We start from the raw sequence: 20676 nt of genomic DNA, 5'->3' as shown, positions 1-20676 counted from the left end.
GAAGTGCTAAGTCAGGAACTATGTTTTAAGACAGATTCTGGTTTCGGGAAAAGTCTTGAGTAGCACAGGCCAATGAAACTTTCTGCAGGGACAGAAATGTTCTATATAGCATGGCTTTTGAGGACTTGAAATGTTAGTGCAACTGAAGAACTAAATTTTAAATTTTATTTCATTTAAATAAGTTTGCATTTAAATAGTCACATGTGGCTAGTGGATACCCTGTTAGATAATACAGGTCTAGAGGCAAGATTTTCAATGCAAATTAGATTTGCAGTCTTGGGAAATATATCTGTTATATGTTTTTTTAAACAGGGATATGAATTAAAGCAAATTATTTCCTTATAGGTAAGAAAACAAGCAAATCAATTGTACTATCCTTGGTTTTGATAAATGTAGATCTAAATAAATATGATGCACTCATACTTTTGTTATCATAAAGATTGAAATAATTTATGTATTAACAACCAAGAAATCTTAAAACTGCAGGATTTTTCATAGATGAGTTTGTATGTTTGTTTGCAATAAATCTGATGAAAAAGATCCCTAATTTGTTGTTCTTCAGGCTATGTGCATAATTATACAATTGCCTTTATAAAAATAAAATTTACTATTTTTTTCTGATTATAAAAGTGTATGTTAAGGGTATTAAATTTCAGAAATATATGAAGGAGTAAAAAGAAAATAAAAACAACTATAACAACAGTAATTTGTTAATGGATACACAAATAAAAAGATGTAAATTGTGACAACAAAAACAAGGGGGGTGTGGGGAATAAAAAACATGCAGAGCTTTAAAATTCTTTCAACTTTAGTTATCAACTTAAAATAGACTATTATAAATATAAGTTGTTTTATGTAAGCCCCATGATAACCACAAAGCAAAAACCTATAGTTAACACACAAAAGAGAAAGAGAAAGGACTGTAAGCATACCACTACAGAAAATCAAATCATAAAGGAAGACAGCTAGAGAAGAAGGGAACAAAGGAATTAGAAAACAATGAACAAAATAGCAGTAAATACATAGCTATCAATAAATTAATTGTAAATGGACTAAATTCTCCATTCAAAAGACATAGAGTATCTAAGTGGATAAAAAAAATAGTAAGTCTCACCTATATGAGGCCTACAAGAGACCCACTTCAGATAAAAGAACACACAAAGACTGAAAATGAAGGGACGGAAAAAAATACTCCATGCAAATGTAAACCAAAAGAAAGCTGGGGTAGCTACATTTATATCAGATAAATAGACTTTAAAACAAAGACTGTAATAAGAGACAGAGAAGGGCATTACATAACAATAAAAGTCAATCCAACAAGAAGATGTAACATTTGTAAATATTTATGTACCCAACATAGGAGCACCTAAATATATAAAACAATATTAACAGACCTCAAGGGAGAAATAGCAATACAATGATAATAGTAAGGAACTTTAATACCCTACTTTCATCAATCAATAGATCATCCCGACAAAATCAGTGGAGACATTGCCCTTAAATGAGACTTAGCCCTGATTGACTTAACAGACATATGCAGAATATACCAACCAAAAGCAACAAAATACACCTTCTTCTCAAGCACACATGGAATGTTATCCAGGATAGATCATAAGTTAGGCCACAAAAACATGTCTTAACAAATCTAAGAAGATTGGAAATAATCGAACATCTTTTCCAACCACAATGGTACAAAACTCGAAATCAATTACAAGAAGAAGACTGGAACTTCACAAATATATGGAGATTAAACAACACGCTACTGGAAAGGAAGGAGCAAGGAGAAATGGAGGTGGATGCTGTGGTGAGGGGCAGTGGAATTGGGGGGAGGGGGATCCCAGATTCAGGAGTCTCAATGGGGGGGAGGGTCTGTTCAGGTTTCTGAGGCTGGGTGGGAGCCGATTCTGAGGCCCTGGCGCAGAGGAGAGCTAGGTACGTACCTCCCTGGTTGGCGCCCGGAAGCCTCCCTCCTTTCTTACCTTGGTCTCGCTGGTTCTCCTCGCCCGTGGCCACTGTCACAGAATGCAGAATTCCAAAGGACATACCCCTTAGATGGTCGGTGGCCCTACGACATAGGCACACAAACTGCCTTGGCCTCTCCCGCGGCTCCAGGGCACCTGGTCTTCCCCTTCCTCATCGCGGGGGTCACTCAGCCCAGGGTTGACGCAACGAGTTTCCGCGCATACAGCCGCTCCTAGAGAGGCCGCCATGTTCGCCGACTAGGGGAAATTGACCAGGAACGGACACTTCCTGTGGGGGAGGGGTTGGACAGCCACAGCCTAGCCCGAGCTAGAGAGGCCAGGCCGCAAGATCTGGGGTTGGAAGTGGTGTCTGGGGACAGCAGGGGCGAATTGTGAAGCCCCTCATCTCCAAGGCCACGAGGAGTGGGGGTCTGTGAGGGCCTCAAGGCACGTGGAGACCTTGTGGGTGGAGGCAGGGGAAGGAAGGGGAGGGGCCGACCCGACGGAGGGCGCAGGGTCAAGACTTCCGGTCATGGTACAGATCACAGGACAGAACAGGGTAGCCCGGTTTCCTGTGCACGCTGAGTGGGAGGTTCGCTGAGTGGGAGGCGCGCTGAGTGCCCGAGTCTTAGGGCACTCAGGTCAGGTTACAGAATCTGCCATTGCCACCGCACTGGGAGCCAGCGAGGTTGGAAAGGGAGGCGTAGCCCTGGGACCTCGAGCCCCTGGATGTGCAAAGTCCTGACTAAATGAGGAACCCCAAGGGGTCCCTCAAACGTGAGGGAGAGAGCTGGCCAGGAGAGTGGTCTGTGGTCTATGGGAAGGGAAGAGAACTGGGGCAAACTAAAACAACAGCGTGCTACTGAACAACCAACCAATCGGTCAAAGAAGAAATCAAAAGAGAGAAGAAGTCTCAAGACAAATGAAAATGGAAATACAACATCCAGAACATGTGGGATGCAGCAAAAGCAGTTCTAAGAGGGAAGTTCATAGTGATAAATGCCTACATGAAGAAATTAGAAAGATCCCAAATAACCTAATTCTACACCTTTAGGAACTAGAAAAAGAACTAAGCCCAAAGTTAGTAGAAGGATGGAAATAAAGATCAGAGTGGAAATAAATGAAATGCAGAGTAAGTCAACAGAAAAGATGAGTGGAACTAAGTGATTTTGAGAAAAAAAAAAAATGGACAAAGCTAGACTCACCAAGAAATAAAAAAGGACTCAAATATAATCAGAAGTGAAAGGAAACATTACCACTGATACCACAGAAATATATGGGATCATTACAGACTACAGTTAACCCTTGAACAACATGAGGGTTAGAGGTGCCAACGCCCACGTAGTCAAAAATCCAGGTATAGCTTTTGATTTCCCAAAAACTTATAATAGCCTACTTCTGACTGGAAGCCTTACCAATAACAAATAGTCAACACATATTTTATATGTGATATATACTGTATATTTATGATAAAGTAAGCTAGAGAAAAAAATGTTAAAATCATAAGGAAAATATATTTATAGTACTATACTGTATTTATCAATACTTTATGTCATCTGTTTAGAAGGTGAATCCTCTGTTAGTACCTGCATCAGTATTGTCTAATATGATACAAAACATTGTAGATGTTATACATGTTACTAATATTAGACATCAAAAATGTATAAATAATATGAAAAAGAAATGGATATTTATTTACAAGTATAATGATCCATGCATCAATAACAAAGACTAAGCAGTATAATTGCTTTATGGTAACCTAGTGTAATTGATACGATTGCTTCACGGTAGTAAGGAAATCTCCAGAAAAAAATATCCAACATATTTATTGAAAAAAGTTCTTGTATAAGTGGACCCACACAGTTCAAACTCCTGTTGTACAAGGGTCAATTATATTATGAACAATTATGCCCCAACAAATTGGATTGTCTAGAAGAAATAAACCTACCGAGACTGAATCATGAAGAAATTGATAATCGAAACACAATGATTACTAATAAAGAGATTGAATCAGCAATCAAAAACTTTCCAACAAACAAAAGTCCATGACCAGATAATTTCACTGGTGAACTCTACCAAACGTTTAAAGACTTAATACCAATTCTTGTCAAACTCTTCAAAAAGTAGAAGAGGGAACACTTCCAAATTCATTTTACAAAGCCAGCATTATCCTGGTACCAGAACCATACAAGAACACGCTAAGAAAAGAAAATTACAGGTCAATTTCCCTGATGAGCATAGATGCAAAAATCCTCAACAAAATATTAGCAAACTGAATTCAGCAATACATTAAAAAGATCATGTAACATGATCAAGTAGGATTTATTCAGGGATGCAAGGATAGTTCAACATCTGCAAATAAATCAATGTCACAATGAAAGGTAAAAATTTTATAATCATCTCAATAGATGCAGAACAATCATCTGACAAAATTCAACACCCATTTATAACACTCTCAACAAACTGGGTGTAAAGGGAATGTACCTAAACACAATAAAAGCCATTATATGACAAGCCCACAGCTAACATCTTACTCAATGGTGAAAAGCTAGAAGGTTTTCCGCTAAGATCAGGAAAAAGACAAGGATGCTCACTCTTGCCACTTTTATTCAACATAATATTGGAAATCCTACCCAGAGAAGTTAGGCAAAATAAAGAAATAAAAGGCATCCAAAATCAGAAAGGAAGAAATAAAACTGTTTGCAGATAACATAATATTATATATAGAAAATTCTAAAGATTCCACCAACAACTTGTTATAACTAATAAATGTATTCAGTAAAATTAGAGGATACAAAATCAATATATAAAACAATTGCATTTCTATACTCGAATAACAAACTATCAGAAAGATAAATTAAGAAGAAAATCCCATTTCTAATCACATCAAAAAGAAATACTTAGGAATAAATTTAACCAAGGAGGTGAAAGACCTGCACACAGAAAACTATTTAAGACATTGATGAAAGAAATTGAAGAGGACACAAATAAATGGAAAGGTATTCTGTGCTCAGTACAGGAACTAATATTGTTAAAATGTCCATATTACCCAAAGCAATCTACAAATTCAGTGCCATCCCTATCAAAATTCCAGTGGCATTTCTCACAGAAATAGAATAAACAATCCTAAAATTTGTATGGAACCACAAAACATCCTGAATAGACAGAGCAACCCTGAAAAGGAAGAACAAAGCTAGAGGCATCATGCTTCCTGATTTAAAACTATATTTGAAAAGTATAGTAATGAAAATAGTATGGTATTGGCATAAAAAAACAGACACATAGATCAACTGAATGAAATAGCCCAGAAATAACGAATATATAGTCAATTAATTTATGACAAAGGAGCTCAGAATATACAATGGGGATAGGACAGTCTCTTTAATAAATGGTGGTGGGAAAACTGGACAGCCACATAAAAATAATGAAACTGGACCAGTATCTTACACCATACACAAAAATCAACTCAGAATTTAATTTTACAGAAGCAATCCACATTTATAGATAGAGATGTTTGAGAGACGTGCAAGATAATAGGAATAGGTTCTCTAACTTAAAAACAATAAATTGTGTTTAAATCATAATAGTATAGTAGCTTATAAGAGTTTGAGATAGAAAGTGTCAGTTGAATTCACCGAAGTCCACATTTTAGGTTTGGTAATAAATCTCTTCTATGATTTTTAGCTAAGCTCACTGTTCTTTGACAAAATTGAGAGATGTTCAATTTTATAGTAAATGACAAAGTCAAAAGGCATATTCCAGATTGATATATTGATGGTACACCATTTAAAAATGGTACAACAACATTAAAAGACTAAAATACTTTAATAAATTATCAAAAAAACAAGTTATTTCATTCATTTAGAATTTCATCAGTAACTCTGTCCCCTTCCCGAACTGTGTAGCTGGTGAGCCATGGTAGTCCAGATGGAGTGTCAGAGTCGTGTGATTAGAGGAGGGAGTTCCCACAGACGAATAGCCTGGTATGTGGATACAGAATCTGATGAGGGTATCCATGCAGGTGGGCAGTCAAGTTTGGAGATTCAGAATCCTAGTGGGCTGACTGAGGCATTTTTACATAGAGATGGCTCAGCATGGGGTGTCAGAGCCCAATGGGGTGAGGAGGTGACAACAGGGACAGTGTCCTATTGTATAGGGTCAGAGTCTTAAAGAGAACGTCCATTGTGAGGGTTGTCCTGACACAGTGGCAGTGCCACATCAAAAAGAAGAGGGCTTCCCTCATAAGTACTGGTGAGGAGGGCTTCACTACAGTTTGGGTCAGGTACCAGAAACTGGATGAAGATATTCACAATGTAGAGTGACTTATATTGGGGTTTCAAAACTTCAGCAGAGAAAGGGGGAACTCGGGAGAAAGGGTGGTAGCAAAGATGGGAGACTAGTTACATACGGGGGCAGTTTATCAAATAAAATATATTAAGGATAATGAGAACAAGGTTTTTCACTGTCAGAGAAAGGTGTTACAAATAATGGAAAGAGAAAACTAGAATAGATATTATTGTATTGGATGGGATTTGAGATATTGTAGCGAGTGCAATTGTTTTCAATAAACATATATAGATGTTTAATGCGCAGGTATGTATATAAGTATATTGTGTGCATGTGTGTGTTCCCTAACTTTATCTACTGAGAGGATCTAAGAGCAGTGACACTTCAGTAACTGAGCACATCTATTGCCATGCGTCTTTAGAGAAATGGTTGATCCAGTGTCTGAAGTAGGGAAAGTACCAGATGAACCTGGAGCATCTTACTGTGCTAGAAAGCAATGAGGTGATCAAGGAATGATGGGACCATGTCAAAAAGACAGAAGCCAGCACCCAAACTTTCTCACTGCTCAAGTAGGAGGCATTTTGCACATCAAGATAAATGATAGTAACAGATTATAGGGGGGGTTTTTTTGGTCTAGAATTATCAACGCATTATTTCTAGGTAAAAAAGAATTAGCAAATGTTTGCTATAAGTTCATTTCAGTGGTTTTCTCCATTCACCCAAAGGATTTCTCCCAGGCTTCTAAAAGCAGGCTTTGCAATTTAAGTGTGCGGTCACCAGGTGGTGGAAGTGTGCCATGACCGTGGAGTCTGATCACAGGAGAAGTTGAGTTCACCTTGCATCAAGTCATCTTAAAACCAGGGAGAGTTATGACTTCCTTTCCTTTTAGCCACATTCAACCTGGAATTCATCAGAAGATGTTTTCTTTTCTATTGATTCCTGGCTAAAATGTCTATGTTGCAATCCAGACCGTGCTTGCTGTGCACCTCTGGGAAAGTAAAGAGGTCCTGTACTGAGAAAGTGTAGATACCTCAGAACCCTCCTTTTTCAGTCAGCTCATCTCTGTCATCTACTGCTTTATATTTTCCTTTCCTCCTCTTTTTTATAGCAGAGGAGAGGAGCCCTTCTCCTCTCATTATATTCCTAAGAAGGAATGCATACTCTGCTCCGGCAAGTCTCAAGGCTATATTTATTTATAGAGGTAGGCAAAAGGGGCCTGCCTCTTGGAGGTGATGGGGCCTCCTACTTGTCCAGGCAGGAGGTGAGGAGGCCTTCTCCAGGGTGGTGATGGAGGCAGGACAGGACCAACATTTCCTCCCTGCTTTCGCTACTGTACCTGACAAGTTGACCAATATCTCCATTTGGAAACTTTTCTCACTGGGAACCACTTTACTTGGGCTCTCTGTATTCTTCACTGATTTTCCTTCTCCAAGTACAGTAGATCCTCATTATTCACCATAGTATGTTCCATAAAGCTGCCATGGATACTGAACCATTGTACCTATAGGATCAAGGCCAGAGTTTTAGTCCTCCATACCTGAATGCCATGTTCCGCTGTTCCTCTGAACAGACTGTCATTCTGATCTGGGAGACCAAGTGGGAGAGTAACTGGAGAGCCTTGTCCCATATCATGGATGATTCTCCTGTACCTACCTTTGTCAGAGTTTAGTTTATTGGATAAAATTAAAATCTACAAGTCCACACAATAAATAAAAGAATAAGATGAAAGTTTTATGAAAAACAGTTTATTTATAGATCTTCAAAATACCTTCTCACAAAATAATTATTAAATACAAAGGAAAAAAAGAGAAGCTTTTCCATGAAGAAGCCTGGCAGACACAGCCTTCAGTGATGAAAGTGACCATCAATGACAAGACCGTTCAAAATCATGCGCTGCCTTATAGAATACAATGAGAAAAACATAACATTTACTTCTGTGATATTCCTGCCAAACATGTATAACCCAAATTTAATCATAAGACCCATATTGAGGGACATTCAAAAGTATTGTATCTTAAAAATTGTCAATGTCATGACTTCAACTTTCACTTTAAAAGACTAGGGAAAGAAGAGCAAATTCAACCCAAAATAAACAGAAGAAAGAGAATTTTAAAAATCAAAGGAGAAATCAATTAAATAGGAAAAACTGGAGAAAATCAGTGAAGTCAAAAACTAGTTCTTTGAGGAAATTAATAAAATTGATAAACCTCTAGCCAGATTGATCAGAAAAAAAGAAAGAAGACACTAATTACCAATATCAAGAATGAGAGGTGTCATTACTACAGATTTTTAAGATATTAAAAGGATTATAGGGATATATTATGAACAATTTTACGTTAATAAATTTAACTTATATAAAATGAACAATTTCCTTGAAGGATGCAAATGATCAAAGCTCACTTTTGCTACCAACGGTATTATTTGACATTTGATTGAAACTTGAATGAGGTCTGAGGATTAGATGGTAGTCATTTATCAGTATTAATGGCCTGATTTAATGGATTTATTATGGTTCTTTAGTAAAATGTTCTTGTTTATAGGAAATAAACACTACTGAAGTATTTAGGAATGGTGAGGCATCGGGTCAGCAATTTGCTCTATTCACTTGAAAACATTCTTTGAACTCTACTTGTAATTTTTTTTGCTAAGTTTGAGATTATTTAAAAAATAAAAAATAACTTTAACAATACTTGTGTGCCCCTATTTAACAGGAACGTATTTTAATAGGCAAGTTTTTTTCTTACAGCGGAAAGGAAGCCTCCTTTATTTAATATGAATGCAATGAGTGCCTTATATCACATAGCCCAAAATGAATCCCCTACACTACAGTCTAATGAATGGTGAGTATTGCTAAGATATATTAGTCAACATTGTATAACGTAAATTAAATGCATTTTAATGATATTATCAAATTATTTCATTTCAACTAGGCAAAATGTATTACTAGCTGAAGAGATATTAAAATATGTTTATTTCCTGGAACAATAGTGTAATTAATCCATCATTGCTTTGGAGTATGTTTTTATTGGCTTGTTCAGAGACATTATCCTGTATGTTTTTGGTTTGTGAAATTCCCTCAGTGAACCTGTGTTAAATAAATTATTGGCAAAGATAAAATGAAATAAAATAAAGTAGGTTTACTTTACCCTTATATCATTTTTACCCTTTATTATGTCTGCTTCTTATAGCATTTATATGTCAGTGATGACACTTGGAAGCAAAAAGTATTGCTTTTTAGAAAAATTTATATATATATATTTTTGAACTTTAGGAACACGTAACCCTGATTATATAATAAATACCATGATTAAAATTAATGTTTTATAACTAAAATATGTAAAAATACGTGTATGTTATTATGTTGTTATTCATAGTGCTCTGTTGTTCTTTTTCCTAGTGCTTCCTTAATTTGATAAAATTAAGTTTATTTCTGTAAAGAAGTTTATGTAGAACAGATTGACAATTGTAGAAAATTAGGATTTTTATCAGCGATAGAAAATTTTAATGGGAAATTAATTCCTCAGGTGTGTCTGGCATTTGAAAAATTCTAGAGGACTATCTAGTATGTTTAATAAATATTAAAATTTACAAGTAGATGCATATATATTAGCAATACTTTATTTTTTAAAAAGGTTTTAAAGATTACATAATTAAGGCACATTCATAGATTTTTGCTACTTACGTAAAAGATATATAGAAGGAATCTTTTGGCACAGAGTTTAGTGTATGGTACATGTGAGTAATAAATATTGAACACAGACTGTCTTTATACTGTGTTTGATACTTTGTGGATTCAAAAAAAAATTCTTGACTACAAAGAACTTAAAATCATATTTGACTATTGAAGACAAACGTTGATGGAGTAATTATTACTAACTGCCTTACTCACTGAACTCTCATCAATAACACGCTTTAGTTGCAGACTTCTAATGTTTTAAGAAATATCTTAATAGGTTTTCTGGGTTTAATGGAAGTTTTATCCATTTGTTCAGAGACACCAAATACTCAGGTATAAAAAAATACTCCCTCTAAAGCAGAGTGATGTTCTGAAACATGCTACATACAAAGATGATCCAAGGGGCAAACAAGAAAGAGAGGTGGCTTAGAGAAAAAAGAAAAAAAATTGAGAAGAACGTTATATTAGATTTGAATGTAAAAAAGAAAAAGATTGATTTCTTTAATTTTGCTGCAATTTAGAAAAAGTTATGATACTTAAATATGTGGGAGCAGGATTTTTAAATAATCTGTACAAGTTTATCTTCGAAAAATAGTAGATTCATTGGTTGCTTTAGATGGTTTTCATGGACTTACATGAAATACAGTTTATCATGTCTGCTTTTTTAATAATTTCTGTTCCATCTCCCCTCCCACCAATAGGCACATAAGTTGATTTGTGGATGTGTTTTTAAAGGAAATAGCAATATGTTCACTTGATACTTTCCTTTACAATAGGTCTGATTATTTTCGCAACTTTGTAGATTCTTGCCTCCAGAAAATCCCTCAAGATCGCCCTACATCAGAGGAACTTTTAAAGGTTAGTTCTATTATACTCTAAATCTGTTTTCTACCCCTCAGAAATTATTTTAAAGGATGTGCTTTATTCCTCTTTGATTCTGAATCCGTATTAAGTATGCTTTGCTAGTTTTTACTAAAATACTAATGTTATATACTGTTCTCTCTTGGATCTTTTCTTAGATGCTAAGTTTTTTCCTTTTTTTCCCCCCAAAATTGATTAACTGCTTTTACCATGGCTGAATAGAAATATATAGTGAAAAATTCAAAATAGTACCAAATGGCTAAATATTTATATGTACAAGAATATATTCATGAGTCATAATTATAAAATTTAATTTATATGGAATAATGTTATATTTGAAAGCTGGTAAAACAATTTAACTTTGAATTTATTTTTTATATCTATAATATAATTCTTTATATATTGACCTGTCCTATATTAAAATAATATGAAAGAGAAATTACATGTAATATATTTACATAAATTTTGTGGGAGAAAAGATTTCAAAAGAAACTTAAAAATGAATATCATTTTTGTTTCTTTTCTAGAAATATATTTTTCTAACTTAGTAATGAAAATATTTGTAAAATCAGGTAAATTCAATTAAGTTTTCAATAAATTTGGTTGCCTAATTTAAATACATGATTGGCATATGCTCTCTGTTCTCAAAAATTTATTTCATTTGGAGGTTCACCATCTTATTAATAGCAATAATAGTATTGTTGAACTTAATGTACTTCTCAGAACATCTAGATAAGACATTAGTAAGTAGGATTTGACTCTATCTCTTTGTGACTCTAAGGAATCTTACTGATTTTTCACTACAAGATTTAAATAGTCTATTATTACATGACTGTTTTAGAATTTCAAAGAGGTTCAGTTTATTTTCACTGATAGAATAAATAGGTACTCATAATAGCAACAAAAGGTTTAATATAGCTAGGAGTTATGTTAGTGAAAAATGAGCAAGCTCTATATGTAGAAAACTATCAAACTTAGAAATATATTAATTTTTTATAAAATGGAATATTGTAAATAGTGGCACATACCAAGAAGCTAAGTTCAGGGAAAAAAGGAAGAATGTGACTGGCTTCTTACACTTGCCTACGTATAAACTCTTTTGATAATAACCCAATCAACCAGGGCCAGATATTTGGTATTTGGGGATTATATCCTAAGTCTGCATATAGTATTCATTTATCTGGTCCATAGCGTGTATTGGCATAGCCTTATTGGAAATGACAAAATATTTATCAAGTGCTTCTTTTCCTTTGGCCCAATTACATTTCTGTAGCAGTCCATCATAAGAAAAAAAGTTAATAGAAAAGTTTTCTAATGTATGAAGGTATTTATATCAGAATTAAAAATTAGAAGTAATGATCCAGAATTAGGGTAAAGGTTAAATACTTTTGGCATAAATCTTTGATGAAATGTTCTGTTGGCATTATGTTTATGAGTTTGAAATAGTAACATAATACTACAACAGTGCAAGTAGAATAAAATATATAGTTACAACTCTTTGCATAGAAAAGAAATAAATTTAAACTAGCAAAGAAAGTAAAAGTGTTACAAGAATTCAAGGGCATCTCATGAACTCAAGGTAGAAGGTATCTTTCTGCAATCTATGTGCTAACTATGTATCTACAAAACAAAATCTATACATAGAAAATTTCTGAAAAGAAATATACCAACACGGGGATCTAAAGTAGAGCATAGGGAATATAGCCAATAATATCGTAATAACTATGAATGGTGCCGGGTGGGTACTAGACTTATTAGGGGGATTACTTAGTAAGTTATATAAATGTCTAACCACTATGTTATATACCTGAAACTAATATAATATTAAATGTCAACTGTAATTGAAAAAAATTAAAAAGTAAAAGAATAAATAAAAATAAAAGAAACGTATCAAAATGTAACAGTGGTAATTCTAATGGTGGAATTATTTTTCTGTATTTGATACGGTTGAGCTTTATTAAATGTTAGTGGTAAAAATCACTAATAATATGATGGCTTTTAATCAACTGCTAGTGTTTTATGAAATGTTGCTTATGCAACCTATAAAGGAACCCATAATATCCAATTTTATGTGACATAAAACCACCATCAGTAAATACATTCCTTTTGAAACCTAATATACTCGTAACTCAGAACTGAACAGGCCTTTTCTATGAAATTGACAGTTCTAAGAATATGTAAACCTTTATTTACCCTTTATTTAGGGCTCTAGTTAGACTTAATTCTTAGTGTTTAACTCACTAGACCTTTCGATTACTTCAACTTTGCATTTTCAATTGACCGACAAAGGTATCATGTTCAAAGTTTTTATAAAATGTACAGGGGCAGTTATGTAGACACAGAGTGTGTGCATAAATGACAATTTTGTAACTATAAGAAGTCAGAAGTGTAATAGAATTAGAGAGCTATAGATCATATGCATTATCTATCATGATTACTTAGGATAGGTCTGAGAAATGGTATATTTATACATATTGAAAAAATATGTAAGTTTCAACCTGACTTTTACCTTCTACTGTTGTATAGCACATGTTTGTACTTCGGGAGCGCCCTGAAACAGTGTTAATAGATCTCATTCAAAGGACAAAGGATGCAGTAAGAGAGCTAGACAATCTCCAGTATCGAAAGATGAAGAAACTCCTTTTCCAGGAGGCACATAACGGACCAGCAGTAGAAGCACAGGAAGAAGAAGAGGTAATAATTTAGAAATTACTCACATATTGAGCTCTCTTTATCAGCTTCCTTGTGCACTTTGTCTTGCCACAGCTCTTTTAGATCAGTGGTTCCCAGATTATGTTTTCTTAACACTTGTCCTGTAAGATCCCAGATAGGAAAAAAGATTTTGCATTGTTTAAACCCAATCCCTTCATAGTGCACACATTGGCGTAGGAAAGCTCTGCAAAGTCTTTTATTAAAGAAACCTGTTCAACTTTATTTAATCTAGTCCCTCTCAAATTACTTGGCCACTGAACCCTTTTTTACCTGATTGTTCAATTCCATGGAACACACTTTTGGAAGTATTTGAAATTATAGACTCCAGAAGTTGACAACACTTATTCCAAAGTCATTAGAAAGTTTCCAAGTGTTCTCTGTCACCAGAGTAGATTCTTTTCAGTTCTTCACAATTTCTTTTCATCTACACAGTTCTAAAATACTCATTTTACAGATGACTAAAGCAGGGCTCAGAATGGTTAACTAACTCACCAAAGGTAGAGGGTGTAAGTTCAAATTCATGTATCACTCATTCTCAAGTCCAAGTTCTTTCCATGTTCCCTTTTCGGGAGAATGGAAATACAAATTTGCAATCAAAAATGTTAAAGAACTTCCTCATAAAGAAATGTGTATGTAAAGCTTATTATTTGTGACACTATCTTTTTTGACTCTAAATATTTTCAGTTTTCTTCTTTGTTCTTGTCAGAATTCCAAAGCTGTGATTCTTTCGTACTGCTTTCCAGTGAAAGAGATCACTTTGCATTCTGAAACCAGGAGAAGTAGTCACTGTTCTTTTTAATAGCACTGAATAATTAATGAACTATAAAATACAAGACTTTCTTAAATTAAGTTTTGGGTTTTTTGGTTTGTTTTTATTTTTTAGTTCTTACAATTGTCATTAGAAAATTGGGGCTATTTTAAATATGTGAAATACTTTAGTAAAGTTGGAAAATTAATAAAATTCTAATGGAGTTAAATCTATAATAGCATCTCTGTTAGGCTAAGGATATAAAAAAAAGTGTGTGTGTGTGTGTGTGTGTGTACCATGTATCAATATTTATTAAATTCTGCATATCTTATAGAATTTTGATTATAGTAGGACAATTATAATTTTGGTGTCCAGATACCATTGTTTGCCTTGTTACTTTAGAAAAACATTCGTAGGATTGTGATTAAATATATATGTAATATGTAATTTTCAATTTACACACAAATAGATAGGAGGTAAGGTTAATTTTTTGGTGGTATAGACTAGAGACTATATTCTGAGGAAGAAAAGAAAATATACTTATAAAAGGCTTCAATAAAAAAATCAATTAATGGAGTTGTTTACAGGATTTAAAAAGATGGTTAAGTCTTGTTTTTTTTATTTTTTATTTTATTGAGGTGACAATTGTTAGTAAAATTACATAGATTTCAGGTGTACAATTCTGTATTACATCATCTATAAATCCCATTGTGTGTTCACCACCCAGAGTCAGTTCTCCTTCCATCACCATATATTTGATCCCCCTTACCCTCATCTCCCACTCCCCACCCCCCTTACCCTCTGGTAACCACTAAACTATTGTCTGTGTCTATGAGTTTTTGTTTCTCATTTGTTTGTCTTGTTCTTTTGTTGTTTTTGGTTTATATACCACATATCAGTGAAATCATATGGTTCTCTGCTTTTTCTGTCTGACTAGTCTTGTTTTAACCATGGGAATCATTGAGAAATGAGCAGAATCTCTATATATACCCCATGAGATCTGTGGTAGAAATGTATTTCAAAAAATGTCTAACAATTTAGAGAAAATGCTACATTTTGGAAATAAACCCAAAACTGATGAGCTGACTTTTTTACACAGTTGGTTGGGTTTTTTGTTATTTACTTATTGGTCATTTTTATTTGTTTTACTGTTAAGTAACAGTTGGTAAACTTCCTGGTCTTGACAAATAAAGGAAATTTCTCATGATAGACCTCTGACTTTCTAAAGACTGTGTGCCAAGCAGTGTGCTAAGTCATTATAGTCAAGAATTCAAAAGAAATAATAGATTTTTTCACCTACTGCTCTTTTCCCTTAGGAACAAGATCATGGTGTTGGACGGACAGGAACAGTGAACAGTGTGGGAAGTAATCAGTCTATTCCCAGCATGTCCATCAGTGCCAGTAGCCAAAGCAGTAGTGTTAACAGTCTTCCAGATGCCTCAGATGACAAGAGTGAACTAGACATGATGGAGGGAGACCACACCGTGATGTCTAACAGTTCTGTCATCCATTTAAAACCTGTGAGTATTTGGCTTCTAGTGAAAAAAGTTTCAAGTTTGTCAAATAATTTTCTTCATCTAATTAGTTTAAGAGATTTTCTTTGATGTTTTAGAAGCTAATGTTTTGAGAATAGAAAAAACATATTTTTAGATCTTAGAAGAAAGAAATACAGAAATATTCTACAATGTATTATTTGAAGTTACTTAGATGGAAAATAAAGTACTTAAAAATACTAACTATACACATGACATTCATGAAAGCTGTTGCCTTTAGGAAGTAGGAGAAAGGGTCAGGATGGGTGATGATCAAAAGTGACCTTTGCATTTTCCGTAATGTTTATATCTCTGAAATAAAACTGAGTGTAGCTGCAGAAAATTATAAATTCTGGGTATCAGAAATATGGGTGTTTGCTACATTATTCTTTGCACTTTGGTGTGTAAAAATTTAAGTTTTTTTGAAAATATTTGAAGGTCAAGTATCTCCTTTTAGCAATTAATAAGAATGCTTCCTTTTTAACTTTACAGCTTGAAGTATTACCTAAAATGTTAGAAAGCACATTAGCTAAAAGGTAGAACCAACCCAAGTGTCCAGTAACAGATGAATGGATAAGTAAAATGTGGGATATACAGCTAATGGAATATTCAGCTATAAAAAGGAATGAAATTCTGATAACATGCTACAACATGAGTGAACCTTGAAAACATTATGCTAATTAATATCAGCTATAGGCAAAAAGACAAATATTGTATAATTCCATTGATATGAAATATCTAGAATAGGCAAATTCATAGAAATCGGAATTAGATTGGAGGTTACCAGGGACTGAGTAGAGAATAAAATGGAGGGTTTTTGTTAATGGATATAGAGTTTCCAATTGGGGTGATGAAAAAGTTTTGGAAATAATGGGAATAGTTGTACAACATTGAGAATGTAATTAATGCCATTGAAATGAATACCAAAAAATGGCTAAAATGGCAAATTTTATATATATATATATAAATAGACACACAAAGTTATTAGGAATGATTAGTTAACTGGTAGTGTTATTCAGAGCAAAATCATGTTTAATTTTTATATTCTTAGACGATAGAATCAGCAATAGAAAAAATTAGTCCCACAATTAGTTGGTTGCTATTTAATTTACTTCCTCTTCAGTTAATGAACTAAGATAATACATAAGGAAATACATCAGTTCTTAAAATATTTACAATGATCTTTTGATTACTTATCTTGGTCAAATGGCAGAAGTATTATAAGATATTTTTAAGCTATATTGCTTCTAAAACCCAAAAGCCTTAGAGTAATTAATTTTATTACTGCTGTTTGAAATACTGGATGTATGTTTCATCATCTTTGTTTTTAAGTTATATTAAAACTTTTCAATTTTGCATATAATGAGTAGGATATACATCTAGTCTTATATATTTCCTTATCCTGAATCTGTGTGCTATTTCATACACTGAGGAGGTAATGTCTCCTGATTCTAATTATGTTGAAAATAAAATGTCAGCATTCTCAATTTTTGTTTGTTTTTGCTTTTAAAATTATGTATTTGAGATTTGTTGATCAAGTTGTGTTTAAACTAATTTTCTTGAAAGTTCAAATGAACTCCGTTCACCTCAGATATTATCGTCTCTTTCTTTGTCAAGGAGGAAGAAAATTACCGAGAAGAGGGAGATCCTAGAACCAGAGCATCAGATCCACAATCTCCACCCCAAGTCTCTCGTCATAAATCACACTATCGTAATCGAGAACACTTTGCTACTATACGGACGGCATCACTGGTATGTACCTCCCCAAATTAGAAGAATATTTTTCATGTTGGACCTTGGTACCTATACACAAGTATAATTATATCTTATTTTTTTGTATTTGTGGTTTATTTTGCAGAATTCTCATTTAGCACTTAAGTGCCTATTATGAGAAAGATTATACAGAGCACTCTGAGAGGTGTTAAGCTAACAATGTCTTCAAGACACATACACAAATAACTAACATATTAGAATATATTAAATGCTTAAGAAGTCTACGAGGTACTAAGTAGGATTTCAGATTACTTTTAATTCAGGGCATAAAGGAAGAATTTATAAAACAAATTGTTTGAGCTTTAAATGATAAGTCAGTTTTAGACACCAGGGAGAAATGTTATTTCCACATAAGAATTAACAATAAGGAAGTGCTGAGGCTAACCAAAATGAGGGAGAATGTTTGGGAAATGTTAGGTAATTCAATTTGATATACTTACAATGTAATTCTTTCGATTTCCCAAATAACAATAAAAATAGATTATTTGTTCATTATAAGAACGCTATTGTAGTGGGGTGCTTATAACCCTAATCAGTCAGATAAGTAGGAACAAAACGTGACAAAGGATACTAGGAACAGAAAGAAATTACATCAAGATATTACAGGAAAAGTAGGCTATTGGAAAATATGACAGAAAGAAAAAAAGAGATGGGAGTTATCTGAGTTACCAACTACATAAGCAGATTTTATAAATCCCAGGCTATCACCATGAATCCATATGACATGTGAGATCAAGGACACCTCCACCCACCATAATTCAGGTCATTTCTACTATTCTGGAACATGTAAATAACTCTTTGAACAGAGCAAGTGGCAAAAATTGCTTAATTTTTTTGATGACTATTTTAATAAATACCTAGAGAAGGGCCAGCTGTGGAAAAACATCTTTGTGACTTGGCATATATTAACTGTTTCCCAAGCAAGTCCTATGTCCCAAAATTTGGCTCCCTCAAATTAATTAAGGACACTTAAATTATGGATTTAGAAAACTTAAGATCCATATCCTTAAACCTAATAATTCCATTTACTTCAAATAAAAATTCAGAGAATATGTAGATTTATGTACAAAGATAAGCATACTATATATATTATTCATTACCGTGTTTCCCTGAAAATAAGACCTAATCGGAAAATAAGCCCTAGCATGATTTTTCAGGATGACATCCCCTGAACATAAGCCCTAATGAGTCTTTTGGAGCACAACTTAATATAAGACCCGGTCTTATTTTCGGGTATATTTACCATATACCGTAATTCAGTCTAATTTCTTCTGCCTTAAATTTTTTTCATACAATAAAATGCTCAAATCTTAGATATTCAGTTTGACGAGTTTTTACAATGGTACATACCTATGCTAACCATCACTCCCGCCACCACCCCCCCAAAAACCAAGATGTATAAAATTTCTTGTGATCCCAGAAAGTTCCCTTCATACCCCTCTTTAGTCATTTCCCCACTTTTGTGACCACCACTTTCTGTTTCTTCACTCTTGCTAGGTTTAACAGTTTTTGGATTTTATATAAATAGAATTACACACAATGTACTCCTTGTATTGGGCTTATTTTGCTCAGCTTAATGTTTTTGAGATTCATCCATGTTGTTGTATTGTCTTTTTTATTACTGTAGTTTTCCATTGTGTGAATATACTACAATTTTTTTTTTAATCTATTCTATTGATAAGCATTTGGTTTGAATCCCATTTGGGGCTATTACACACAAGGTTGCTATAAATATTCTTTTTTTTTTTTTTTTTTTTAATATTCTTGTACAAGTCTTTATGTGAACATGATGTTTTAATTTCTTTTGGGTAAATTCTTAAGGTTGGAATTGCTGAGTCATAGGGTACAGGTATGTTTAACTTCATAAGAAACTCTCAGTTTTCCAAAATGGTTGTACCATTTCACATTCCCTTCAGCAGTGTGTAAGAGTTCCAACTGGTCCATATCCTCTCCAGCATTTGGCGGTGTCAGGCTTTTTTATTTTAGCCGTTCTAGTGGGTGTCAAATAGAATCTCAGTGAGTTTTTTTTGTTGTTGTTTTTTTTCATTTCCCTATAACTAAAGATGTCAACATAATAAGCACCTTTTCATGTGCTTATTGTCCATTCGTATCTCTCCTTTGGTGAAATGTCTCTTCAAGTTTTTTGCCTGATTTCTTATTCGGATGTTCATCTTTTTAATGTAGTTTTGTAGTTCTTTATATAGTCTAGATACAAGTATTATATCTCATATCTATTTTGCAAATATTTCCCCTATTCTTTTTCTTACCTATTCTTTTTCTTACTTTTGTCCTGATGAGAAATTGACTTTTTATCATTTTAAAATCCAGTTTAAACAACCCAATTAAAAAATGGGTAAAGGACTTAAATAGACATTTCTTCAAAGAAGATATACAAATGGCCAATAAGCACATGAAAGGTGCTCAACATCATTAGTCATTAGGGAAATGCAAATCAAAATCACAGTGAGGTACTGCCTCACATCCAGCAGGATGTCTATTAAAAAAAAATAAAATGGAAAATAACAAGTGTTGGAGAGCTTATGGAGAAATTGGAATTCATGTATACTACTGGTAGGAATGTAAAATAGTTTGGCTGCTGTGGAAAACAGTTGATTATTCCTCAAAAAATTAAACATAGAATTACCACATGACCCAGCAGTTCTACTCCGAGGTATATACCCAAAAGAATTGAAAACCGGTACTCAAACAAGTGCATGTACACATATGTTCATAACATCACTATTCACAATAGCCAAAAGGTGGAAACAACATAAATATCCATCAATAGATGAATGGATAAACAAATTATGGTGTATGCATGCAGCTATTTAAAGGAATGAAGCACTGATACATGATATACAACGTAAGTGAACCTTGAAAACATGCTAAAGGAAAGAAGCCAGACACAAAAGGTCATATATTACACGATTCTGTTTATATGAAATATCCAGAATGGTTAAATCTTTAGAGACAGAACACAGATTGGTGGTTACCAGAAGGGGAGAATGGGGAGCAACTGTGTTACAGATACAGGGTTTTCTTCTGAGACGATAAATATGTTTTGTAACTAGATAGTTGTTGTATAACATTGTGAATATACTAAATGCTACTGAGTTGTTCACTTTA

The 20676-nt window shown here is 33.8% G+C and overlaps 1 protein-coding gene across 1 annotated transcript in view; it reads left to right on the top strand.

Annotated features, from left to right (window-relative positions):
* The window catches only part of TAOK1 (TAO kinase 1), a 145541-nt gene that overhangs the window by 92553 nt on the left and 32312 nt on the right, over positions 1-20676 (top strand). The window contains exons 9-13 of the mRNA XM_033089191.1: positions 8995-9088; positions 10701-10782; positions 13312-13479; positions 15562-15765; positions 17395-17529. Coding sequence (XP_032945082.1) covers positions 8995-9088; positions 10701-10782; positions 13312-13479; positions 15562-15765; positions 17395-17529 — 683 coding nt within the window. The remainder of the gene's footprint in view (positions 1-8994; positions 9089-10700; positions 10783-13311; positions 13480-15561; positions 15766-17394; positions 17530-20676) is intronic.

This window comes from Rhinolophus ferrumequinum, chromosome 21 (assembly GCF_004115265.2).
Source record: "Rhinolophus ferrumequinum isolate MPI-CBG mRhiFer1 chromosome 21, mRhiFer1_v1.p, whole genome shotgun sequence".
In the NCBI taxonomy this organism is placed as follows: domain Eukaryota; kingdom Metazoa; phylum Chordata; class Mammalia; order Chiroptera; family Rhinolophidae; genus Rhinolophus; species Rhinolophus ferrumequinum.
Note: the sequence above shows the minus strand (reverse complement) of the source record. Positions and strands in the feature narration are given on the sequence as shown.